This window comes from Alosa sapidissima, chromosome 12, assembly GCF_018492685.1.
Source record: "Alosa sapidissima isolate fAloSap1 chromosome 12, fAloSap1.pri, whole genome shotgun sequence".
In the NCBI taxonomy this organism is placed as follows: Eukaryota; Metazoa; Chordata; class Actinopteri; order Clupeiformes; family Clupeidae; genus Alosa; species Alosa sapidissima.
In genome coordinates, this window is record NC_055968.1 from 3,301,085 (window position 1) to 3,328,165 (window position 27,081).

General features: G+C 41.7%; 3 protein-coding genes and 1 long non-coding RNA gene across 7 annotated transcripts in view; 2 read left to right on the forward strand and 2 right to left on the reverse strand.

Moving 5' to 3' along the window:
* Positions 1–27,081, reverse strand: part of LOC121677501 — a 76,159-nt gene that overhangs the window by 8,993 nt on the left and 40,085 nt on the right. Inside the window, exon 2 of the long non-coding RNA XR_006021014.1 lies at positions 2,160–2,174. This is a non-coding gene — a long non-coding RNA (uncharacterized LOC121677501). The remainder of the gene's footprint in view (positions 1–2,159; positions 2,175–27,081) is intronic.
* axdnd1 (axonemal dynein light chain domain containing 1) lies at positions 451–15,236 on the forward strand. Its single transcript, XM_042056152.1, has 25 exons — positions 451–822; positions 1,008–1,189; positions 1,311–1,414; positions 1,547–1,652; positions 2,024–2,109; positions 2,220–2,276; positions 2,571–2,679; positions 2,965–3,086; positions 3,175–3,315; positions 3,862–3,966; positions 5,239–5,359; positions 5,546–5,647; positions 6,021–6,187; positions 8,047–8,116; positions 8,286–8,520; positions 9,151–9,367; positions 9,712–9,805; positions 10,002–10,204; positions 11,240–11,330; positions 11,516–11,659; positions 12,202–12,384; positions 12,552–12,662; positions 12,751–12,842; positions 14,510–14,640; positions 14,948–15,236. Exons 1-25 carry the CDS (start codon positions 729–731, stop codon positions 15,055–15,057), a joined length of 3,177 nt encoding a protein of 1,058 aa, XP_041912086.1. The 5' UTR covers positions 451–728; the 3' UTR covers positions 15,058–15,236.
* nphs2 (NPHS2 stomatin family member, podocin) lies at positions 15,080–17,896 on the reverse strand. The gene is made up of 8 exons (XM_042056201.1): positions 17,536–17,896; positions 17,209–17,312; positions 16,941–17,013; positions 16,775–16,857; positions 16,482–16,685; positions 16,273–16,328; positions 16,118–16,196; positions 15,080–15,765 (listed from the first exon to the last, which is right to left on the reverse strand). Exons 1-8 carry the CDS (start codon positions 17,879–17,881, stop codon positions 15,496–15,498), a joined length of 1,215 nt encoding a protein of 404 aa, XP_041912135.1. The 5' UTR covers positions 17,882–17,896; the 3' UTR covers positions 15,080–15,495.
* tdrd5 (tudor domain containing 5) overlaps positions 18,468–27,081 on the forward strand; it is a 32,249-nt gene continuing 23,635 nt past the window's right edge. The window contains exons 1-11 of one of the 4 annotated variants that reach the window (XM_042056156.1): positions 18,468–18,655; positions 19,134–19,177; positions 19,331–19,588; positions 19,764–20,243; positions 22,687–22,832; positions 23,060–23,143; positions 23,475–23,531; positions 24,207–24,473; positions 24,662–24,858; positions 24,958–25,167; positions 25,499–25,565. In XM_042056156.1, coding sequence (XP_041912090.1) covers positions 19,354–19,588; positions 19,764–20,243; positions 22,687–22,832; positions 23,060–23,143; positions 23,475–23,531; positions 24,207–24,473; positions 24,662–24,858; positions 24,958–25,167; positions 25,499–25,565 — 1,743 coding nt within the window. In that variant the 5' untranslated portion in view covers positions 18,468–18,655; positions 19,134–19,177; positions 19,331–19,353. The remainder of the gene's footprint in view (positions 18,656–19,133; positions 19,178–19,330; positions 19,589–19,763; positions 20,244–22,686; positions 22,833–23,059; positions 23,144–23,474; positions 23,532–24,206; positions 24,474–24,661; positions 24,859–24,957; positions 25,168–25,498; positions 25,566–27,081) is intronic. The other 3 variants (XM_042056155.1, XM_042056154.1, XM_042056153.1) reach the window with 3 other exon arrangements.

The following is a 27,081-nucleotide window of genomic DNA, read 5'->3' on the forward strand; positions in this document are numbered from 1 at the left end:
ATATGAACCACTCCTGTGGTGTAGATCTAATAGTCTACGGATACCTTCAGTGTTACACCTGTCTTATTAAGGGCCATCCATCATCTGACCTCTCTCAAGGCATCTACTTGTTTTAATCAATTTACTGTAAGAATTTAATGCATAGGCCAGTGTAGTAGCCTATTAAAGTTGTAGGGTATAAAACAATCATAATTGGTCTGTCTGTCTACTTGTGCTGCCAAGACAACAATCACTCACTGAATAATTAATTGTCTACAGTTCTCTCCCACAGAGAGTCCACCAAAGTAAGTAGGCTATATCGTTGAATGAATCGTTAACTGTAGGCCTAAAATGTCTTTGGTGAAATCAAGTTTAATTTGCCTTGGTCAAAGAATTTAATTTATGGCAGGCCATACTGTGACGTGCCCTCTTGCCTCTGCGTGTCTCAGGAATAAAACAACCTTTTGTTTACCATAGATACACGAGTGGTGACCTTGGTAACAGCTGGGGGGGGAATGAGTGCGGAAGATGACTAGCGTTATACAGTATGTTACTCGAGCAAACTCAAAGTAGCCTAGTCTAGGTTTTTTATATATACATATTTGGGTGATTTTCTTTCTATTTGTCATGAAAATACAAAAACCGGCTCAATCGAGCAATGTCATAAGTTTGACATTTTGCCACTCATTTTGCAAGTTTAGGCTACGCTTTCTCGAATGAACTGCGGCTAGTGATCTGCTGTGACCATTATGTCAGCGCTGGCAAAGTCAGGTCAGGCTTCTGTGTGGACGAAACAGGAGGGAGAGAAAACTAGTTCCTCTGCACTCCTTCAAAGTGCTAAAAGTAAGAATACTATTTTGACAGTGATGTTTCACTGAGTTTTCGCTCAAAATTCAGCATGCTACGGATTAATTTACAAATTAAATAGACCGGTTATTGCCAAACGTTAAATTATGTTAATATCAGGCAATTTAGCCTATTGCGGTATTGTTTATCGTAGGCCTATCGTTTCATTTCTATAATTTTAGGCCCAGCGAAACTTCCTGATCTACAAAGTAAAATGGGAGAGACCGAAAGGGATGCGATGCAGGTAGCCTCGTTCCGTAAAGACTTGATCCCAGAGGAGCTCTTGGTAACCCTCACCTCTGCTGCACACCCCTATTGTAAAGCAGAATGTTCTAAAGCCAGCAGGACGTCCCAAGCCTGCAAGGTTTGTGTAATGTCAGGCAATTATATTCTGTAGTCATTTGGTAAAACATACCTCCGCTCAATTCATAATGTAGCCTAGAAATGGTCTAGGCCTACTGTATTTGAATGTGTTTATTTCTCAGATCCATGGCCTGCGATGCCCAGATCCAGTGTGGCATCATCCCCAGGGGCGGAAGAAATACAAGTATCTTCTGGACCAGCCCGTTTCATTGACTGGAGCTGGGAGGTGTGACCAGAGTGAATCTGTTTGCACAACTGTTATTTACTTGCTCTTCAGTTGCAAATCCTATGTGACATATGTTTGGTGTCTAATATTTGAATAAAATCAACATGAAAGTGCTTCTGTGTTTCTCAACAGAGACATCTCTTTTCTCTGGGATGCAGTGGCTTCAAAGAAGGATCATATTCCTCTACCTCCCACAACAGACAGAGCCAATTCACCCTCCTCACCCTCATCACAGAAAGTAAGCTTTAAGCTTGATAAATACTTTCATGAACAGCCATCAGTTATGTTCTGATGGTCTGGCTCTCCCCTCTGAGGTGATGCACTGAAAGAGGTTCACTCTGAATTGACTGGATAAAAATTGCTGTGCAGCCCACTACTGCAAGTAGATCAGATTGTAACTGAGCAACAGCTTCACCCAGGTGGTTTAGGTGAACTGTCTCTGCTCTACCTCCAAACAATCTGGACTGGGACTGTATTTTGAACCAGTCCCATATGTATGTACGTATGTCCTGTACATGGTAGAACTGATTATTAATAAACTTGGACTTGATTTGAGTGTGGTTTCTCATAAGGGATTTAAACTCACTGAGTTGGTGTTTCTCCCCACAGACCACAGCACCAGTGGAGACACTGATCCCTGAGGAATACCACATTGTGAAGAGCAAGGGAGTAAAGGGCCTTGAATTTTATGAGGAGTGGGTTAACACCATCTCTGTCCTGACATGAATATTAATTTTCTGCAAACTCCTAATTATTATTACTATTATTATTATTATTATGACACTACCTTACATTCTTTTTTCAGTAAATACACTGTTCTTCTGGAGGATGAGGATAAGATGCTGAGGATTTTTCCATCTATGTAAGCGAGCATGAAGTCCTCTTTCCTTGGACTGATGGAGAAGAATGTCCTTTTTTGATAGGGCAAGAAAATAGTTTTATGCCATACCAGGTCCTCTTTATCATGTCATGATAAAGAGGACCTGCTGATCCTAGGGTTAGGGGAAGGTACATTTTAAATGTCCTATCTGTAAAGACATCTGTTTTCTGTGTGAAGAAAAGTTTTGCAAAAATAAGGTTCTGTTATGGCCTATTGTATGTGGATAAGAGAGAGCATTCACTGTGGAAACTAGCCATGTCTGGGTATGGTTGTCAGGAAGCCAAGTGGCCGACTGGAGGCTGTACAGCTGTTGAGGGTCATGGATGAGATGCTGGACAAGGCAGGAGTGAATCTGGACAGTACTGAGCTGACAGGTGTTTCCCAGGTAAGAGGACCCTTAACCTCTCACAGCACTTTCCCAAATGTTATCCAGTTAGCCACTTCAGGTGTTCAGGGTGTGAGCATATTTAGTGAAAATGTATACATTTAAGAGAAGTCATGATGGGGTCATGATGTTTATATTTGCAGTGGGGGTTGCTGTTTATTTACATGGAGCTTGATGCTGTTATACTGTTTTGGGAGCTGATATGATGTTTATAATTACTTTGGTGTTTGTGCTCCCCCTGGGTGATGTCATGGTCAGTGTAATTCTGTGTATCCCTTCTGACAGGTCCAGGGCCTGCTGGACCTGGTGCAGGTAGAGCAGAACATTTACAACATCGTCTTTCATGAGGTCATCCGCCAGGTCAGCGTGGAGTGTGCCGAACGTGGCCAGATCCTGGCCAAGCTCAGGTTTGATTATTACAAGCTGAACATTGTAATTGGTCTTGCTAATGCCATATTCTGGAATTACATAAACTTACCCTGTTTGTGCATCCAGACAGAGATATGTGGCACTGCTGGACCGGATCCCGAGGAAGCTGCGGGGCTTGCATAAGGAGATGTTGTCCCTGCGTGCTCTGGACCGCCGTCTAACTGATGAGATTGTGTGTTTCAAGAAGTCCATTGCACATCTCAATGAGTAAGCAAGGATTTGGGGTTAACTGGCAGGATACTTGTTTCCTCAAGGGTTCTGTTACAGAGGCTCAAGGATCAAATTAATGTTGTGTTATTATGTAAAAGTTAAGTTGATTTTAATCATCTTAAATTAATAATGAATTAAGTCAACAAATGATCACCACAGTGATACCAGTGTGAGGTCTCCATAAATGGTAAGGAATGGAGGTAAGAGCAGGATCCCTGCCTACCATCTTTTGCTGGAAGTATCGACCATCACATTCAGAATGTAGTTGGCACACAGCACAGGCCTTGTTCCAATGGTTGGTTTTCTGATGATTTATTTGAACAGGTTGTAGAATTCTCGATGGTTTACTGAAAAACAATGACATTGTGTCTCTCAGCAGATGATGAAGATACAAACAGACTTTCCCAACAAATGTATATAATAACTGTGCTATGCCTGTGGCTTTAGGCAGCTGATGTTTAGATTTGTGTTTCCAAGTGTGGGTCATCTACTGCTCTGCTGCGCATCTCAATATTGTTGTGTGCATTTGTGTGTGTTCCTTAGAGAACTGAGCAGGGTCAAAGAGCATGATGAGAACGTGTCCGAACAGGCTGCACGAGCACAGAAGGAGCTGTCCAAAGCACTGGACCAGTCTCAGCGCAGCTCTGAGTGAGTCAACGGACACCAAGGGCCCTATCATGACATTCTAAATTGCATCGTCACTCGTCAAAAGTCTATTAAAATTAAGTAGGATGTCCAGTTCACATTGGGAGGGGTTTCGTTATCAAAAGTGGAGCGCATGGCGCAACAAGGTGTTCCTAGGTTTTTTAATCAGTCATATGGGTGTGTTTGGGGCGTAACATCATTTTAAACCAATGAGAATGACATCTGGCATTCCCTTTAACGGCGCAAAGCGCAATATGTCAAATAAATGCATCGGTATTTTGGCATTCAACGGCGCATTTGAAGGAGGCTGCTTGCGAGACCGTATGAAATAGTCATTCTTAAACCATGCATTACTAAAACCTAGCATAGCCTTCACGCATTTGCACTCGTCTATTATTTGAACTCATTGGCAAAGTGAAACTAACTTCACCAAGGTGTCAGTCAATGAAGACAGTTATATGCAGTTACTTTCACTATTGACTGACAATGGGTTACCATCGAAATCATAGGCTGGAAAAAGCAACACTTACCCTAATATTGCTGAAATGACTGAATAAAACAACATTTATCCTGCAGAGGAGTTGCTTATATCTCGTGACAGTGCGTCTTCAGCTGTGCTCCATGTGTCTCTCGCCTCTCCCCTAATCACTTTTAACCGTCATTACCAATTTGCAAATGATGGTGAATAACTACTCATCATGAGATGTACAGTATTTCGTAATATCTTTATTCTAATTATGTTTCCCATTGTAATCGTGCAATTTGTAATGCTTTGCAGGATGGTGCGTGCACCTGCCAATATGACTGTTGACATGCGCTCTTAAAATAGCATATGAACAACTCGCCATTGACTTCTGACCAGGTTTAGGTGGTGTATGATAGCGTTTTTTAGACAACGCGCCAGGCCCCTCCCTAGGTTATTAATTGCCACACCCCTGGTCGCAATGTTTAAAAAATAAACGTGCAAAATACTGAATAAAGCTTTGCGCGGGTGAATAACGAGCTTTATGCCATGCGCTGGAGCCCAAAATACAGCCCTAAATCCCAACCACTACTAGGTCTTTTGTAAAGCACTTTCATGCCATTGCTATTGTAAAACCTTAAGTTATATAAGTTAACCTGGTTCAGTAAAAAAATATGACTGATTTTTGACTGGTTCATTAAAAAAATATGACTGAGTTTTGACTGATTATTACTTTTCCCCTTGATTGTTCATCCATCATATGAATAGGCAGTACTGTAGTACATGCCTGTTGTTCCCCTTGTCTTATGCAGTATGGTGGGGGAGTATCATGACCTGTATGAGATGCAGCGGCGGAGGCTGGAGAGGCAGGTGCTGCGCCTGACGGATGAGCGCGATCTGTGGAGCGGTGTCACCTACAGCCTAGCACTCAAGGTCACCAAAGCCAGACATATATCAGTTCAAAGCAACCCAGCAAAATCCATTTTATTCCCCTTCAGTGACATTGCAACTGTAGTGAATTATTCCTTTTGATTCTCTTGATGTCTTGCTTCATAATAGCCATACTGTTGTCTGAAATGATTATGAGTTGACATAGTTTGTGTTTTTATTTTGTCACAGGTAATAAAGTTAAATAATCTGCAGCTGGTCAGTCGACTTCATGTGAGCGAGCAAACCTGGACCAAGACAGCAGAACACTTCACTGTCTTCCTGGCGTCCAAGGTAAGATTTTTTTTAAGCCGGATGATTTACCAGAACGGTAGCCACATTCTGATTAAACTATTCCGAATTAAAATGTTGTGTCATCTGTTTACATGGGGCACGTTCTTTTTTGATCAGGTGCTTACAAGCGCTTGAGAATCTTTGATCGGAATAGTCGGAATAGTCTTTTCCTTGAGAAGCAGGCAACCTGACTTGACTGTATGGCTGTTCAATCGGAATAAGAACGGAATATTTTTATTTAATCAATGTTCTGTGTTCAAGAATTTCTACAAGAATGACTCTTGAACTTCCTCATAAGCAGCCATAGATATCCTTTAATGGAGTAATATTGTTCTTCCTGTGGCTGGATATGTGAAGTGTGCTGTCTTTGCAGGACGCTGAGGATTTGAACAGCATTACGCAACTCATGGACCGATGGAAAGAGCAACTGACAGACTTTGTTCAGAAGCTGAAAGAGATTGAATCCACCCAGTGTGAGAAGATTAAAGCAATGCAGGAGGACATGAATCACTGGCATGATTTCATCCTTACCAACCTGAAGTAAGATAAAGTAATCATATGCAGTCAACAAAATAAATAGACAAATAATGGTGAATGGTAATTCAGTTTTAGACTTGGGGAGACTTAGGGTCAGGAAGGTGAGCCTTCTGCTGTTGGCCTTCAAACAAAGCAATTGCTTATTAAAACCATTCAGAGTCATTCTTGAGACATTGTGTTCATGAGAAAGGGACATACATGTGGTCACAGCGAACTTTTTTGGGGACCTTTATTTGGACAGGACAGTGAAGAGTGACAGGTAAGTGAGAGATGGGCTGGGAATCGGGAAATGACAGCAGGTCGGATTCGAAACTGGGTCCCCGTGGGCACTCGGGCCCATACGTGGTGCGGGCTCTGTAGCCTGCTGCGCCACAACGCAATTCAACATTTGCAGCACATTTGAAGCACGTGCCTTGAGGTTTTCATGAGAACCCAAAAAGATAATGCCTATCGTCAGCGCAAAGGTATAAAAATGGATTGATATATATTGATTGCCTGAAAGGGCAAGCCGCAGCTTGTTTTATTATGACTGCCGCTAGTGTAGCTAGCGTAGCAGTCATATAGGTTTAGTCAGGGGTTTTTTTGTTGGTTTTTGTGTTTTGTATATTTTGTGTCATTATTCCCGGGACACTGAAAGACCGGGCTGCACGAGACTTGGTGAGCATGTAACCCCACAGGGATTACACAAAACCAACCTACCCACCGCACCAGACCCCCAAAAGGAGGGTAGAGCGGACACAGTTTTCTGTGAATATCTCGAGAACCGTAGGATTGTTTTTGTTTGTTGGTCTCAAGGGGTCATCTCAACCCATCCCATAACCACTCATTTGCGGTATAGTGCCACCTAGTTAAAAATGAAAAAGCAAAAATGAGGCATTGTAATTGCAGGTATCTTTGGCTGACATGTTCAAAACTGCAAAAATTGGAAGTGTATTATCATTGTGACACCCTCTGAATGCATGGCCAGTTTCGTGGAATTCCGTTCATGCGGGACCATACAATAAATTAATTTATGTGTACATTTAGTGACTGTACACCAATCGGCTTGTAGAGGATAGAGAAGGGTTACCGGTACTTATTACATTTCTACAAGCACGCACACACACATGCACACACACACACACACACACGCACACACACATGCACACACACACACACACACACACGCACACACACATGCGCACACACACACACACACACACACGCACACACAAAAACACACATGCACACGCACACACACACACACACGCACACACAAAAACACACATGCACACACAAGCACACACGCACACACACATGAAGTCACACACGCACACACACACGCACACACATTCGCACGGACGCACACACACACACAGGCATGCACACATGAACACACACACACATAAAGACACACACAGTACACATGCACGCACGCACGCACACACTCACAAGCGAACACACACACACACACACATAAACAGAGAGGCACACATATGCACAAAAGCAAATACACACATGTACACTCTCATTTACATGCAGAGAGAATGTGCAGGACTGAGCGGCGGTTTGAATTCCTGCAGTATTACATTTGCAATAGAAGAGAAATAAGGTAAGGTGATAATAGCCGTTAAGAGAAAGTGGACATTTGACCAATTCCATCTGGTTATCATGGTCATATGTTTTAAAGTAGCACAATGTAGGAATTCCCCTTTTCACAAATGTTCGACGTACTGGGTATCCATTTAGTGCTAAGGGTGTAACGTTACTGTACCTGATTTGTCTAAAACCAGTTGCATCAAAATGAGCCATTATTTTTTTAGATAAAGGAATTACATTCTGTTGCTTGCTGACATAATAATGGGTGACCATATTTTTTGCAGAAAACCAGATGTGATATTTGACAAGGCATCAGAAGAGAAGATACTACTTGATTTGAATGAGTGGTCAATGGTGAGGATGACTATGATGAATATTGTTTTCTCATTTATCACACTGACATATTAATATGTGCCTGTATGTAGGTGGAGTGTGTGTGTCTTTGCATATGTATGCACCTGGTTATGCATGTGTGTGGTAGAATAGATCATTCAACTGTCTCCACCACATCTCTGTCCTGCAGATGTTGACTACCCAGTGTGAGCGATACGGAGGAGAGGAGCTGCTCTCTGGACAGGAGACTATAAACGCACTAATGCAGCTGCAGGAGACCTGGGTAGAGGTGGGGCTACAGGTTTTCCGCAGACACCCTGCCCCTGACGGGGAGCCCCCTAAGGGCCAGGAAGCCATCAAAATGATTGGTCGCTCTGTCTCCGAGCTCCACAAGCAGATGGGCACCCGCATCAATGGAGAAAGTGGTGAGAGTCTAGCGATAGAAGTACACAGACGTTTTTACACTAAACTGTGTCCATCGCACAGTAAAAAAGACCCCCAGAAACCATAAGCGAACATAGACAATGCTATTCAAATATTTGATGTAAAATGTAAATGTAAATGTAGGTGTAGGTTTCTAGGCCAAGTATAGTTGCGTATACAAGGAATTTGGTCTCTGCATTTATCCCATCCGTGAATTAGTGAACACACAGAGCACACAGTGAACATACAGTGAGGTGAAGCACACACTAACGCGGAGCAGTGAGCTGCCTTGCTACAGCGGCGCTCGGGGAGCAGTGAGGGGTTAGGTGCCTTGCTCAAGGGCACTTCAGCCGTTCCCACTGGTCGAACCGGCAACCCTGGTTCCAAGCCCGAAGCCCTAACCAGTAGGCCACGACTGCCCCTTGATGCTATATCAACACACAGTTCCACCCAGTTAATCATATACTTTTTGGTAACAGCACCTGGTAAAAGTACTGCACGTGTTACTCTTGGTTTGTAGTTCCATGTTTATTTCGCTCAATATATTCAATTCAAAGGTAATCACACAACAAATATTAGATAGTGCTGTATTGGTGTAATAAAGTCCAGCATTAACCATCACATATTTGTAGGCATTCACAAGGAGCTGATGTCTCTGGTGGGCGCGTTAGAGTTTTGGATTAGTAAACTGAAGGGTCTTAGTGGTCGGTCAGAGGGCCTGCCACACTGTGATTGGCTGAAAATGGAGAAAGGGCTGACTAACTGGACCAAGCAGGCTGAGAAGGCCCTGCAGCTGGTGGACAGTGTGCAGTGTGAGCCTGACCGGATCAAGCAGAGAACTGAGAACAGGTGAGGACTGGTCTGGGGCCTCCTGTTGTTCACAGGTCACAAACACAACCAAATATCAGTACACTGATTAGTTTTATGTTCATTTTGGTTTACATTTCAACCACCTCACATGTATGTGTAACACTGTTCATACTGTCGCTATGAAACAAATATTGACATGAAATCGAGTGAAGTATAATAACAACACATGTATTTAATTTCCTGTGTGATTTCGTGTGGATATTTTGTCTGAAAATTCAGACTTGGTGTGAAAGGGCCTTTAGGCTCTATGTGTCATCTTTCTTATCTTTTATTAGGTACAGGGGGATTCGCCAACTTGTGTCTTGCTGTTTTTTTCTTTTCAGGATAGAGATGGACAACATCTTCAGTACAATGCAGGATTTCATGGCCACTCAAACAAACTTCTTTGATTGTGAAAATCTAAGACTCTCTGAGGAGGTAGATGCTGAACAGTGTGATGTCTCTTACAAAGTCATCCTTTGCTTCTTAGTCCCGTTTTTATTACTGTAACAGCAGGCATTTTAGTTGGTTTGCTCCTCTATTGTAAGATTACATGTATGTAAGATTATAAGTTTGTTGCACTTTGTGTATGAAAAATGTGTTTCACCTGAATTTTATTTTTGCATCTGTACAGGTCAGTTCCATTCATACTATGCTGACCCGCTGGATGGTAGACCTCTTGCTCCTCATGGTGCCCGATCACTGTGATGATCAGGAGCCAGTACCAGTCCCAGGGCTCAAATCCAATGTTGGGAATGAGGGACCCATGCAGAAACTGGAGGAGGATGCCAAAAATGTCTCGCAGAAGGTGGACTACTTCTCCACATACATCACATGGTAATTTAATGAGATCATGTAGAAAAGGACTTGTCCGTTTACAGTACATCACGTTTTATGTAATGTATCAGTGAGTGTATTATTTTGTGATTATTGATCTTTGTGATTATGGCCCTTTTTAATTAAGCAAATACAGAAGGCACTTATTTGTATGACATATTATAAAACGGATAGTTCCGGTCCTTGATTATGATTGGCTGAATCGCTTTCGATGCTGTAAAATCCAGCACAAACATACACCCTGACCGTATTTCATTCTATATCTCTGCGCTACCACAACTTGATACAAAAGCCGGTGGTTGTGTTGAACAGGGCTCCTAACTACACTCCTCTGTGTGGCCTCTCTATGAATTACAGTAGGGGCAGTAGTGTAGTGGCCAAGGAGTGGGGCTAGCATGCAGTAGCCAGAACAGTTGTGGGTTTGATTCCCATCTGCCACCGTTGTGCCCTTGAGCACGGCACCTAACCCTGTGCTGCCACCGTTGTGCCCTTGAGCACAGCACCTAACCCTGTGCTGCCACCGTTGTGCCCTTGAGCACGGCACCTAACCCTGTGCTGCCACCGTTGTGCCCTTGAGCACGGCACCTAACCCTGTGCTGCTCCGGGGAGACTGGTGCTGTAATAATTGACGTCTATAAGGCGTTTTGGATTAAAGCGTCAGTCTAATGAACAAATAATAAATGATCATGTAAAGCCTTCTCCATACTGTAAGCGCTTGTGATTGGTTCCTGGATTTTTGGTGATTCATAAATCAGCCACAATATAACAGTGTCCAGGCCATCACCTAGACTATATTTCCATGAATCTTCTTAATAAAAACACATTTGACACATGACTACAAACTGTCAGCAAGATTTGGTTTGACCACCTGTGATTTCGCAGTGTTTGTCAACAAGTCTGTTCATAGTCCGCCCTGCAGTTTCAAATTAGGGCCCAATGATGAAATTATGTTGTTAGAAGCATTTCATATTCTCATTGTTTTAAGTACAAACTTTGGTCATATTTAGTATTACTGAGATTTGTCAAATCCCTCAGCTCATGTCAAGCCATCGTGGAGGAGGAGGTCAAGAAGAACATGTCACAGGATGAGACAGAGAACGAATTGTATGAACTCAACAAGCTACAGGTATGAGTCTCTTCATTGAATGAGGTGGGCAGCTAAAACCTGTTTTTAAGAATTTGATTTCAGACTATTCTGTCATTATTAATGAGCCATAAAAACCTACCTGATCAGATAATTTCTCCATCTCTTGGTGTGGGTGTGTGTTTGTGTCTGTGTGTCTGTGTGTGTGTGTGTGTGTCACTGGTCAGAGGGAGTGTGGTGCATGGGTGGATGCCTGTGGCATCCTGCTGTCTGACGTGAAAGGGGCCCCAGTGCAGCTGCAGGTCTCAGGCAGAGCAGCGCTGCAGTTCAGGGATGAAAGCCCCACCCTGGCAGGCAGCCAGGACTCTCTGGTGAGGATGATGAGGATGACATGCAATTACAACCAGTCACAAAATGATTAGTTGATGTTTAGTTGAATTCCCCCATCATATCTCAGTTTTTTAAGGAAAATTAGGAGGTTGACTATATAGACACAGTAGCATTAATTACAGCTAGCTAGCTACTGTATACCTTCGGTGAGGTATTTTGGAATGTATGGCTAAAACAATGTTTAGCTGCTTACAAACGTATTTACCTAGAATTGTAAAACAAAAAGCCTACATATTGTCTAAGGGTACGTTGAGACTGAGCATATTTTTCGCAGCTGCCTGTTTTCAAAAAAGTCCTCGGCTTCTTTTAAAACTTGATCGTTTTTTCTGCATCTCAGAGCTGTTTTTGTTTTTAAAGTTGAGAAATGTTCAACTTCTAGCGGGTAAACGCCCTACATCACGCTGTTTTCTGAAAAAAAAAAAGCCAAGTCTGATCGTACCCTAATATGTTTTTTGTCATTATACATGGTTACAATGAATGTTTTCAAATGGTATGTGCTAGACTGTGCTTGTGTGCTGTGTAGATGGATGTGACAACACCCAGACGCAAAGTTACAGAGAAAGCAAAAGACAAGAAAGAGGAGAAGGAACATGAGATGAAGAAGAAGAAAGAGAACAAGGTGAAGGAGGAGAAGACAAAAAGGGTGAAAGAGTCGGAGGAGGGGGAGGAGGAGGAGGAGGAGGAAGAAGATGATGATCAGTCTGAGGTGTGTCAGATGTATAAATTAACAGATACATTTGTTACTTTTTTGAGAAGACTGCCTTCACTTATTTAAAGGTTACAGAAATAATAACTCTGCAAGTCAACACATTTCTGATATATGACTCTATGGTGACTGGCGTGCGTCCTACTTATCTTTGTGCTCACCCACAGCAAGAGGAGGGAGCGAGTTTGGAGACAGAGGGAGGCATCCTGAAACTAATTGGCCATGATGGCAATATCATTGAGAGAACTCTGGGGGAGGACAAAGTGCCAATACAGGGGGTCAGTGGAATGTTTTGGATGACTTGATCTTCAAGCAGAAAGAATGCATGTCTAAGGACTAACTGTTTTGTTCTTGGATTTTTTGTAGACTACTGAACTTGTTGTGCGCCCTCAAACACCAAATGCCCAAAGAGCTTTTGATGCCTTGGCCACTGTGGAGTCCCTCCAGCAGGAATTACTGTATGTTTGGACTTTTCAGACCTGTCTTTTGATAAGATGCACTTACCTGTAAAAGGAACATAACACCCTACATATACAGGATTTGGTGCCATTTTCATTAGTAGTAATAGTTGTACGCTATCAGTTAAAAGGCAGGGAGCCATAATAATTAAAAGGGCATTATATCAATTTTGTTACATTAACAAAAGGGTCACAAAATCTCAGTCTGTAGGTTCTATTACATTTTCAATCTGCCTTTTAGTTGTAAAACCCCAAAAACAGAAAAAGTTGGGACGTTGTGTAAAATGTAAATAAAAACAGAATGTCATAATATAGAAGTCTTGTAAACCCATATTTAGCACCAAAAAGGACATAGACAACATATCAAATGTTGAAAATGAAAATGTGGACTATTTCATGGAAAGTATATGTTCATATTGAACCACTTGAACCACATTGACCACTGTGCTGCTTCACCTCTGAGGAGACCATTTGCTACAGTTTTGAGTATGAAATGTTGTCCTATTACTCCCCGATATAGGATTTCAGTTGCTCAACAATATGGGGTATTCTTAGTCATGCTTTTCATTATGCACCTAATTTGACAAATCTGGACTGCAGACATGCCATCTTAGCACCTGGACTCTTCCTCTATGGAGAAACACTATTTAAATATGTGCAGAATTCATTTTGGCATTGTTTTCCTGAAATTTTCAAGGTCGTCCCTGGAAAAGACATTGCCTGGATGGCAGTATATGTTGATCAAAACCTGTATACATCATTCAGAATTGATTGTACTTTGCCAAATGTGCAAGATGCCCATGCTGTTGGCACTAATGCTCCTCCACACCGTCATAGATGTTGGGTTTCGAACTGAGCACTAAAACAAGTTGGATAGGTTGGATATGTGGATAGGCCCTCTGGGCTTTAGCCCAGATGAGTCCATGATTTCCAAAAGAAATGGCAAACTTTGATTGGTCTAACCACAGGACCTTTTTCCACGTTACAGTACCTCAGTTCATTTTAAACAAGCTCAGGCCCAGATAAGAGGGTGGTATTTTTTGTATCATGTCTCAATACAATTTTAGCTGTTACAATTTTGGCTGTAGTTTTGGAATTGAGTATCAAACTGGGCACATAGACAATGGTTATCAGAGGTTGTCCTGAGCTAATACAATGACCGGTCTGGAAACAGGTCTGGTGTTGATGCAGTGTCATCTAAGGTCCAAAAGACCACGGCCATCCAATTTGTTTTACACCTACATCTTTACTTCTAAGAGACCCTGCCTCTCTTGGATGCTCTTTTTCATACCCAATCGTGTTGCCAGTTACCCTAATTAGTTTTGAAACATTCTTCTTTTTGTTTTCTTTATCATTACATAACTTTTCCAGCATTTTGTTACCCCTGTCCCAACTTTGTTTGAAACATGTTGCTGGTATCAAATTCAAAATTAACATATATTTTCCATGAAATAGTCAAATTTCTCATTTTCAACATTTGATATATTGTCTGTGTCCTTTTTGCAACTAAATATGAGTTTAAGAGATTTGCAGATTAGTCCCAACTTTTTCTGTTTTGGGGTTGTAGTATATTGGTGTACCTTTTCAGTATATTCATTCAGATAGATTATAATGTGTACCAGCACAGGTGTGGTGGGTTAGAAGCGGTGCCCTTGTCTGTGTTGTAGTGAAGTGGAGGTGCGTGCTCAGGGCGCTGAGGTGCGAGCGCTCCAGGCAGAGGAGGCTCTGCAGGCTGCACTGGAGAAGATCCAGGACCTGGAGCGCAAGCTGGAGGACAAGCCCAGCCTGGAGAACAAGGGTGAGCAGCCACCATCACATCACATCACACTCACACGATACATCAGTGGCAAAGCCTCCTCAAGATCCAGACTATTTATACATTACACGTGCTTCTTCAGTTGTGACAGAGCCACATTTTTTCATACTGATATACTGTATGTGCAGTATGTATAATGCTTTTAGCTGTATAAATATGGTTATGAATGCTTTGTATTGCTGCTTAAAATGTTTATGGAGATCATTAAAAGTCCTTAGTAACGTGACAGATGTCAGGTTTGGAAAAAAACCCAGCTAATCAAATTCCCTTTATTCTAATGACATTACAGCAACCATGAAGCCAATGGTAGGGGCGGCACCATTGGGAAGCATTGGGAAGAAACCGTCTAGTTCAAATTCCAGGTCAGAGGAAGGCAAGCGGTTCCACAAAAGGCGCTAAGAACTCACACATGGATAAGGAACTTTGTGTAAGGGAATTTATTTATGTGTACATAAGAGTTCATGAGGTGCTAACATGTATCGTACAAGCAGTTGTGTGATCATCTAACCTGGTGGTGTCTTCAACACTTAAAACATAACACATGTTTAAAGATAATAAAATAATTCACTGCCAGCTTATATTTGTGCCTCTGAGTAGTTGAACATGTTATTCAAATCCACAAAATGATTCATCATTGCATTATATGAGCACTCTATCCATCCAGAATGTCGGTAATTGCATTATACACAAGGAGTTCTATTTTAATTATGAAAAGCTTGTATAATTGGATGGTGATAACATCCAGGAAAGCCTTTTTGGGCTCCCTTTTTTGCCACTGAAGTTGCTTTCAGTCCAACCTAGTCTGTAAATGGTAAACATCATATGCATGCTAAACCCTCACATCATGGGAGAATCACTGGCATCACCTACTGGACTCTGCTGGGTCATGGTCACTGGAGGTAGGATGATATTGGGGAGACTGGGGAGGTCAGTGGGCAGCTGGAGCGCACCACGGGGCAGGTTGAGCACAAGGGACGAGCGCTCCGTCTGCAGGCTATGCAGGAGCTGAAGCAGTCGGAGCTGCAGGGTACCGGGGGAACCAGAGAGCGCATCGGTGGAGGCCCTCAGCGCCTCACAGGCTGCCCGCTCCCCTTCTGCCGCAATCACCTAGCAGGAATCAGCCAGACATTAGGGGGCGCCACTGAATTGCCATGGGAGTAAGTACACTGACATGTAAAAAGATAATGATGTAATACATAGTAGTGAATGTACCTATTATCATAAACCTACATTTTTAAATTAACTCAAAACCCTTATAGTGAAATTCATCTGAGACAGTGCTATGTTTAAGACATTTTTGAAACAAATGCATTCACTCAGTCATGCCAGTCATAAGTGTCAATCTGCAGGTATGATGCATATGACATACGTAATCCATTTACTTGTGTGCAGAAGGCATCTGATGTAACCTGCAACTAGAAATGCTTTAATCTTGGATGACCTGTGTCAAAGTTCTGACCTTGATGTGTGCCTGTCTCTTGGCTTCGGCTTCAATAGCAAAGTTGTGTTGCAACTCAGGGGGAAGATAAATGTCTTCACTGAAACAGACATACCAAACCAATATAAGAACTGTGTGAGTCTCTTAAATAACAGAACGTATCTCTCATTACTTACATATCTGCTCTTTCAACTTTGATTCCCCATATGCAGACAGCAGAATCAAGAGAAACCTTGGTCAGAAATGAGAAATTAAACTTTAGAAATGAATTACATTCTTGGTTCCTGATACAATACATCAAAGATATCCAACAGCTGAGATGTTTAATTTAAAAAAGAATGATTTCCTGCACATTTGAAAGCAATTTCATGGAGATTAAAGATACCTGAATCTTCTGAGCAATCATTTTCCTGTCCAATAGTATTTCAGTGAAAGTGTGATGGGCGAGAATCTCTTTGTTTGAGACCTGCATTAAACCTTCCAGTATGGATGGGACCATAGCAAGTGAAGCGTAGCACAAGAACAGGTTCTCAATCCGGTAGAAACATACTGTACTCAGTTCTGTACTAACCAGATCTTTTGTTACCACCTAGACACAAACCAGGCATTGATGACATAATCATTTACAGAGTGTTACATTTACATTTAACAATTAGGACTAGCACTCAGTGGACTTACTGTGTGAGTAGGTACTTTAAGCATTTTTAATCGAATGTCGATCTTATGGCAAACATCCAAAAATGGGAGGGTAAAAATGAGCCCTGGACAAAAAAAAAACACCAAAACAAATGTTTACAGCATCTTAAGCCACAATGGTTACACTGGTTCAAAGTCAGGTCTATACCTGGTCCTCTGGGCTTTCTTTGAAGAAGATGTCCAAATCTAAAGATCATTGCTCTCTCATGTTCTCGTACAATCTGATTAAAGAAAATCAAGGTTTAGGCAGCGTTTAGACATGTAGACAACATGCACAACTATATTCATTGTCTTTCCTTAATAACCCCTACCTCAATTCTGATCCATGAATCAGAAACAAATATAAAATTGCATTTCTAATGACATGCCATGGGTCATCACTGTAATTTAAGGGGAAGACACACATAAATGTTTACCTGTAAACAGAACCAGATGGAGAGAGGAAAAAGTAAGATGACTACTGTAACAACCAAAACTAACAGCAGAAACTCACAGACACCCATATTCCTGGGTTTCACACCTGTAGATAAAAATTGTATTCATATTATTGGGGCAACTGAGCAATATCCAATTCTCCAACAGTTCTCAAGATTCAAGTACAGCATTTTAGATAATTCTACACTGTTGGGTAATCTATGCAAAAGCTGACAAATGGTTATGGCAGTTTTTCTATGACTTGAATGTTTTTTTTTTTCTTCAGTCACTACTAACACCAGCAACGGAGCGATTTCTATCAGACTTACCTTCCTCCTGGCAGCCACTCTCCAGGAGCCCCAGAAACTCCTCATGCTGCTCCTCTTTCTCCCTCACCATGTCCACATTCACCACAGTACTGGCCACCTTAGCTTCTCCTTCTGGAGCCGCCGGCTCACTTGACTGGGTCAGATTTTCTGTCAGGGTTTCCTTATTCTTCACTTTATCTTTTCTCTTGGGTGGCTGTGGTGGCCTGGATGGTCTACTAACTTGATGGCGATGCCCTTTAGCTGCAGATGAAGGGTTGATCTTTTTGTCCCTTGAGGGTCTTGAAGTGTGGTGGATAACCTCAGCCTTGACCCTTCTCTCCACTTCATTGTCTGCTGAAGGAAGCATGTCAGTTCTAGTTCATGACAGTAGGCTACCTCTTCAGCAAGCACCAGAAGCAATCTGGATCAGCCAGACCGAAAGAACACAAGCAGGAAAAAAAAGGACTGGGTGGGTGGGCATATGGTCATCATACAACCCTTACTTACAAACTGGCATGGATCAGGTCAGTTCATAACCTAACATATTTTCCATGCGTGTGGTAAAACCTGTGTGAATATCTTTATTTGGGCTCTTCTCCCACCCCAATATCCAAATTCAAATAGTTTTATCAGCCTTGAATGTTAGAAAGTCTGACGATGACACTGCAGTGTTTTTGTTATTTTTGCTCAAGAGGAGTCATCCATCTTCTTGGAATGTGCAGACTCGTGGCTTTCTTTCTTACAGAGGGAAGAGGCTGCACAAGATAATTAAATAAATGTGCAAACCTACTTGCAGCCATAAAATATGCATAAAAGCAAATCAACCATGATGAATCGTTTAAGTATTGTTGTAAACAGAAGATTCCTGTGTGACGGGGAGGAGTGTACTTTTTTCATGCGTATAGCCTGTAGGCCAAGTTTATGTGCGTCCCAAACGCAGCTTTTGATTACGGAATACCACACAGACCGACAGACCCACTGCTGCCGACCAGTCATGATTTTCAACTGGGCACGTGGCAACTACAGTTCTGTCTATTGCAGCCAAATTTGACTTCACCTGTACTTTCCATTGCATGAAACAACAGCGCCTAGTATTATAGAAGAAGACTCGAGTGAAGAGTGTTTTGTATCGAAAAGGCAAGTAAGTTTAATACAGTAAAACTAAGACGCAAGTAGAAGATGACATTAGCAAAATAGCTCGCTAACGTCAACGTTACGGCGTGTTTCTTAATAGAGTAATATGTGTGTAGGCTACAAGTTGTTAAGCTAGCTGGCTGTGGTAGATATCATAGCTGACATCATCTGACAGTCTGTAATTTTAATCAGAAAGTATATAAATCCGATTAAGAGTTTAGATCAAGCAAATTGAGAGTATCTGGTGGAACCCCCATGGTAACGTTAGCCTATTAAGCTAGGTCACGTTAAGTTTAAGGTCAGTTAGCAAATTGTTTGGAGTTGCTAAGGTGAAGTTAACTTTGCTTCACAAAGCCCCCCCTCCCCAGAAAACTAGAATGGGTATAGTTAACGTTAGATTATTGACATTTCGCATTTTGTGCATGTATGCTACACCGTTGGTGTTGCTGTGTTGCAAAACATTGACGTTTTTTTTCTAATTGCAGACGAGTTGGCACCGATCCCTAATGCAAGCTACTGGGAAAGAAAGGTAAGTGTCTAATGTAGGCCTATCAAAAGGCTGTACATCATGTAAATCACGATGTGATGGTTACCTCTCTTCGCATAGGTGCATCCACATCTACGTTAACATGATTTTAAGGTTACTTCTTTCTTTCTACCCTCTCAATTCACAATGCCATAGCCTAATTGCTTCTGTCACCAGCCATGAATGTGAATCAGGATCAGTTGTTCTCGGCCCTGAAGAAGGATGTACGATCCTTGTTGGTCTCAGCCAAATTTGGCGTTGCACCAGAACAGCTCAAGCGGGACTACCAGGCTTTACTCGGTTACCCCCTACCGCTAAGGACACTTGGATTTCGACATGTACTGGACATGGTTAAAGAGATGCCTGACGTGGTCTATGTGGACTATGAACAAGATGGCAGTATGAGGTTGAAAGGTAATAGCTTAAACTACATTTCAAACAAACGTTGTTATTTTAATTGTAACATTAATTTATTCCCTAAATATTTTTGTTTCAGGTTCTTAACAAGATTAGTCTTATTTGGTATAATACTGAGCCTGCCTTATATTATCATGTACACCTGTGATAATTAAGTGCTTTTATTTTTCAGCTGTTGTAGATGAAACCACAAGAGGTATCCAGCAGCTAGTGGCCAAACAGAGGACCCCTAAGGGAAAGCCTGCTTCAGGGCGGACTTTTGGGTCCTTTGGCTTCGGCAGACAGCACTATCCCCAAGGCAATTCGATCATCATGCCCCGGCGGGTCACTGGCCCTCCACCACTCCCTGCACACCTGCGAAGCCAGCTCCGCCAGCTTCTGTCTCAGGGCCCACTGAGGTTGTCCGAGTTAGAGCAACGCTATGCCCTCCGCTTTGGACGACGGCTGCAGCCGGAATGCTTTGGCTATTACTCGCTCGCTGAGCTGCTCGCTGCCTCTGCTGATCTGATCGCTATTGTACAGAGCCGGAGTGGGTCCCTACTCAAGCTGAAGACCTGTATTACACCACTGAGGCCATTGACACCCCATCAAAACACAGAAGCTCCCAAGCAGCATGCATCCAGTACAACCAATAGGCTGTCTCCACATTCAGGTGTGTATGTGGAGTGGGATGAAATATCATTGACTGCGTTTACATACACTTCAGTATCCCGGTTATGAGGCTTATCCTGATTTTGGTCATATTCAGGATTGGTGTTTACATGAACACAGAAAAAAAAACGGTTATTAATATTCCTGCATACATGACCAACAATAAAGTACTTTAAGCACACCTTATTCCGGTTTCCAATGCAGTCTCGTGTTTGCATGAGCAACCGGTATAAGGTGTATGGAACAGCATCCCAGTTTCTTTCAGAGTAGGCCTAGTCCACCTAGCATAACCGGGTTACTCAAAACCGGGATACGGACTTATTCGGATGCTTCAAAATCGTGATCATAACCGGGATACTGAAGTGCATGTAAACACAATCATTATGGATTATATAGAGCTTGGTTTGGTTTGACCATAGTTTGACAGCGTTTGACATGGTGAAGTCTGTTCACCGTTCTCTCAAGCATGTCGCTACCCTTGTTTGTTTTCAGTTCTAAACTGAAACTCTCTTTTGCGTTCCACCTTAAAATGACTGTTCTCGAACCGGTTAGAACCAAATAAAAAATGGTTAATAATGTACCATGTAGTGCTATGTGATATGACAATATTCTGATGGCATAAAAATGTCTAGCCTATTGATAGGCCTAAATATTTTACTCTTTATTCTTTGCTAATGTCCTTGTTTAAACTCCAACATGTTTATACATTTAGGCTTTTTCTTCATGCACAAGGGTCATTCCGTGTGAAATCACCCAATTTCAGCTGAATTTGGCAGGTGACCCTCTCTGAAAAAAATCAAAAAAAAATCACAGGTGTTTGTAGACCAAATCCATGCATAGATATTAAATAGTATATCTGTATAACTAATCGTTGCAAAACTAAAGCCCTTTGAAACTTCAAGTCATTTTAAGCATTGTGGTGAACAATCCTTTTTGTTCAACTTCCAGCATTATTGGCTCTTTTGGTATTTCACACACATTAGTGAAACTATGTGAATAGAAGTACATTTTCCTGTTGAATTAAAAAATCCAATCGGATCAGACGTATCTTGTGTACTTTCCCCTCTGGAAAGCTCTGAAAATGGCTATAAATTCATAATGTGAAAAGACATCATCACCTTTGAGGGCTTCTCATTCAAAAAGTATGTGACACACATTCATCAGATTTTTTTCCTACTCATGTATGTATTATAAGGTCCTGTCCATGCATTAACTTTGGTTGTTATAATTTTAATATTTTCAGAGCATTTTTTTAAAATTGGGCTTGATTTTCAAAAAGCCTGTTTTCATCTTCTCATTTCACCACGTGGACAGTTAACAGGATTTTTTAAAATTTTACCATATATCATTCTGTATGTGAGGATCATCTGCCCTTGTTGCTGAGTTTCTTCATTGAGATAAGATTTTATTTAAATATTGTCTATAAATCCACTGAATTTGTATTGGATCTGCAGTACCACTTTTCACCACATGTGGTGCTCTTTTAATACAATGGAAGTCAATGGAAGAGTAAGAGAGTCACTTGTTTGCTGCACATATCCAATCTAAACACACAGTTTATGGTTCATAGTTGAATTGGTCCAAATAATTATTGCAACATGAACAACATACTACTCATACATAAATCTTATTTAGAGAAAATAAACTGATCAAGTAAATTATACACACAGAAGACTGACTGGTCATCATGCATGCAGCAAGAGGATTTAGCATAATTACCATCTTTGTAATGAGTTTTCTACACCAGCTTCAACCTATCAGTGCCTATGTGAGCACTTTAATCATTTCTAGCCAGCTGGTTAGGCAAAGTCTAACAAATTTGTGCAAATCAGGATTGGTTACAGTCACAGCGGCCCAATAACTGAGGACGTTTTCACTGAGTTTTAAACGCACTTCTCTCGAATAAGCATCTAAGAGAGACTCAACAGGCACCCTACAGTACCTTTTGGTTCAACGGAGGTCTATTTCTTTAGCTATTAAAGGTACACCTTTAGGAAGGCGTGCACTCTGCTGCGTTATCTGGACTGATGGGCAAGATTTGAATGGCATCCCATTTACGAGAGCATTTACGGTGTATTTTAGCCATTTTAACTTGATGTTCTGTCAGAAATAATCTGTACCTTGGGTCCATAAATAAAGCAGCCACGAATGCATTGTTTTCAAACAGAAAATATTTAATTTTTTATTATAATTGTAGAACAAAAGAAATAACATTATTATAACGTAACCATTATTTCAAATACACGTTTCTGTTCCAGAACATTAAAATAAAAAAAATATATTGGTTTCGTTGTTGTTCCTAGCAATCTATCAATTGTTTCTGGTTTTGTTTTCGCTCGATGAACCGGTTCAGAGCCTTGATTCTAACAATAAAACTGTATGTAAAACTGTTAAGGAAAATGTGTTAATGTCAGTTCTGCTGTGATCCCACCTATCCAACTCAGTCTTGAAGGAGAGTCAGCCGCAGACTGAAAATAAGGACCATATCATCAAGCCACCAGTGTCAGAAGTGCCGGCTGGCACCAACTCTGACAAGCAGGATGCAGAGTCTAAGGTGGATCGTCAGTCCTTTGAGAAGTCAATCTTAAAGGTTTGTTTGTCCCCAGTTTCATGTCAATTCATGGCTCAAATCATGCTAATTTAAAGTATTCGTGGTGTTGTGATAACTGTTCATGGAATTGGATGGACTGTTTGCGTTATTTCATTGTACAGTTTAGAAAAGAAACAGGAACAAAAATGGATTGAACATATAAATGCCAAACTATTCTTTTGTGACCATCACCAGCTGTGTATCACCATGTTTCTGTGTGAGTGCAGCTCGAGGAGCAGCTCCGGCAGCAGATCCTTGAGTTTGGGGATGCAGGCACAGTCAGCCCGGAATTGAAGGCCAAACTCCATCAGGTCAGTTAGGCATTGAAGAAAACCAACCTGTTCAACTGCAGTTACGGATGGTACATCAAACTTTGGAGTAGCAAGTCCACTATTTCCATGGGCTCTCTTGCCAGTTTGTTGAGAAAGATTACTTAATTTATTATAATAATCAATCAGTTGACTGCCATTTTCATCCAAATATTAGTATGAAGAACTGCTTTAGTTTTTCCCCCCTTTCACTCAAGGATTCCACTCCAAGGATTCAGCCAATAGGTTGTAATTATATATATCTCCATATGTGTCTGATAACTGATACAGCTTTAATTCATCATGCCTCACTGTTTCTCATATGTTTCCCCAGATAGTAACTGAAAACATCAATGGCATTGCCCTCCATCAGCTCCCACTAGTGTACAAGGTAGGAAAGAAAAGCTTAACCTGGGTTGTGACTGAGCAGATACTTCAGTTTGTTAGGGCGACAGTTTCCAAAAAAAAGTTGAAGTGATGCAGAGAACAACTACATAGGCAAATACCACACATGTGCCTAAAGCTATGTTCATGCTGTCAGTATTTTGACTTCAACAGCAATTATGCAACTTCCATCATTTGTTCAAAGTATTATCGGACTGAAGCAAGTATCAGAAGAGTAAGTTGATCACATTTAGATGAACAGATCAACAAGGCACTTAAACACTTAAAGATTTGCGTTAAATCTTCTCATGCATATAAAAATACATTATTCACTATTTGCATAAGGACCATTTGATTGAAGTTGATGGAAACCATTTATTCGTACATAACTTCCCTTGGAGAATGTCCATATAGATAGATAGATAGATAGATAGATACTTTATTGATCCCCAGGGGAAATTCAAGAACTATTTAGAACTATTTAGAACTATTAGAACACAGTGGATGGAAAGGCACATAGATTGCACATTTTCTTTACCTAAATGTTCCTGCAAATACAAATGTGAAAACAAATGCAAATTAGCTGAATGGAAGCCCAGCTACTGTGGGTGTGGTGTGCGTGCCATCAGGTTTTATTTGCTGTAAAGTGAGTTTGTCATTCAGTTCAGCGATCTCTTCTCAGAAAATGTTTGGTGAGGACCTGCCTCTGGCTGAGAGCGGCTTTGTGAACGTGTCCGAGCTAGTGGGGGCCCTGAGCGATGTACTCTGCGTCCAACCCGACTCAAAGGAGGACAAGAGCCACCTGGTGGTGACGCAGGCATCAGACACCGCAGAGCAGGGCCACTACTTGAACAGTGAGGACTCCCACTGGGATGGAACTGCAGAGGAGGACACTGCAGATGACCTACCGATAAATGCAGAGCAGAAGGTCGACAAAACCATCCAACAGGTCTGGCAACCCAAACAGTCCTGTTTGATATGGGTGTATGGGTTTTGTGTACCTGTAAATGTAAAATGTGTGTGGCGGGGGTCATAATTGTGGTTTGTAGGCCCTCACATGTGTGCTGAAGTAAACATGCCTTCTCTTGAGTATGTCTGTTGGTACATGCCTATGTTTGAATATATGCCTGTACCCAGGTTTTGGAGCAGGTGCCTGTGGACTCTGTGGTGCCTCTTGATGCTGTGAAGAATCAAAGGCTGAAGGCTCCAACCCTGCGCAAGGAGAGAGAGCTGTTGTCTGTGCTGGTTGAGCATGTGGAGTCACCTGGGCACTTCTATGTGCGCTTTGAGGGCCAGGAATCTCGAATGCTGGAAGACATGATGTTGCAAATGAGGTTCCATTCAGTGCAGTTTGGTTGTGGTTTTTAAAATAATGACTGCTCAGTGCAAAAGGAGCAGACCTGGTTTGAGTAAACCTCTTTTTCTGTCTACAGGACCTTCTATGCATGCCCAGAGATGAGCCAGCGCTACAGACTGTTGGATGGCTATGTGCGACCTGGGCAGGTGTGCTGCGTGGCCCCCAGGGATATTTGGTTCTATCGGGTGGTCATCCTTCAGGTACTGGACAGCCAGCAGGTGGAGGTGTACTACACAGACTTTGGTGATGTTAACACGGTGGACAGGGACCGCCTCTGCTTTCTCAAGTGAGTGCTTCTGACTTGATCTAGTCATTTACGTATGTTTCTGTTGCCTTATTGTTGGATGGCTCTTAATCTGTGTAGGTGAGATTAAAAGTAATTTACATGGTTTGATATAAGCTTTCATATTCGGTACTGTGTTCTAATAAGTCTGTATTGATTGAAATGATACTCCTATGTTTGAGGATATACCAAATGGCTATGTAATGTAATATTTGTTACATGCATAAAGGCAGCACAAAGCTTTAAAATAAAGTGAACATTTAAGTGATTTGTTTTAACTAAAAGACATTGGAAATTACAGTAAATTATAAATAATTGATATTTCAAATTTCAGGGCATGCTATGCAACGCTCCCTGCTCAGGCCGTTCCTTCATCTCTGTCTGGGATCAAGCCAGTTGGGGTAATGTGAAATGACATTTTTCATCTGGCCCTTCTGTTGAAAATGGCCAGACGTTTGGATGCTTGGCTTGTGAGCAAAGATGACAGTTTTAGGTGTTTTCTGTCTACAAGCTCTTGCAACACATTCCCCAAACAGACTCTCCATCTTAGCCATAGCTAACTTGCTAGCGAACTTTCCATATTAGCTTACTTGCTAGCAAACTTTGCATCATCAGTCTAACTACAGTGGGCAGTGCTTCGACTTGGCCAGCTTCACTCTCGGTCCGCGCGTGGGATCACGCGGTATCACGCGACTTTAATTTGCATTTTTCCAGTGAGACGCTGCAACAACCCAAACAACCGGTAGATGGCTCAAGTGAGCAGGGTGTCTCGTAAAAAGAAATGGAGCCTGGAAAACCCTACACAGACTTCACTACAGACTTTAGCAGACTGGTTTAGAAATAATTTAATAGCCAGAAATATGCCTGCCCTAATAAAGAAATATTTGGTTAACTGCGAGTGAATCCCGTTTGCAGCCGTAGAAAAAACGCAGGACAAATTAAACATTCTGGTTTTCTCCGAGTGCAACGATGATAGACAGACATTATTTGGACAAAATATAGAGCATATTAACCTCCGTTGCTCAGCCAAATGCCTTCCTGTTGCGTCCTGTTATCATGGAGTTACAAGCGATAAACGGTCACAAGGTTACTTCATTAGCGGTTTATTTTATTTATTTTTTTTATTATTAAATAGTGTTTTTCATTTAAAGGTTTGACTTCGTGCTTATTCAGTAGAGCATTTAGTGCTCTCCCCAATCCCAGACGTTCACATTGCCTGTTTGTTTGTAATGGATGCAACCGCGAGATAGGCTATGTGTTTGACGGCAATGAGTTGTTAACAGACATGAACCAAGACATATAGCCCAGCAGCAATCTAGGGACTGTTCGTTATTTATTGAAGGGGCCACCGGAGGAATTTTGAGTGCTTCAGTTGCAAGTTGCATGACCCTCTCTTGCCTGCTAGAAATTGTTCAATGACCCTCCGACAGAATTGTTAAAAAAAACATGACCCTCCCCTGCCAATTGTCGCTGTCTTCCACCCGCGCCACAGCCACACACTGTGATAACGTTCTTAAATCAATCTTTCCCGTGAGCTTGCATGCTACCAGTCCTTCCTTTTCCAATGTGTTGCGCCTGTTTGCACAATTTCACAAATAATCATAGGTCATTAATAATATGACAAATAATCCCTGTGCACGGGGACCGAAACAATGCATGCCAACTTTTTCCGTGTTTATGTATTTTAACTTTCCCCCGCTGTCTTGCCGTTTTAATGTTTTCCCGTAGAATATCCCATATTTTTAATACTCTCATAACAGCTCTGCCATCAGGCCTGTCTGTGTTGCCCTGTTGCTACCCATTGCCCTTCCAACGAAACAGATGTCTTCAAATCATCGTTTTCCTTGCTTGAAGGCGAACTTAGAGTGATGTTAACCTATTTAAGTTTATCGGCGTGATTGTCGTGAGAGCACGATT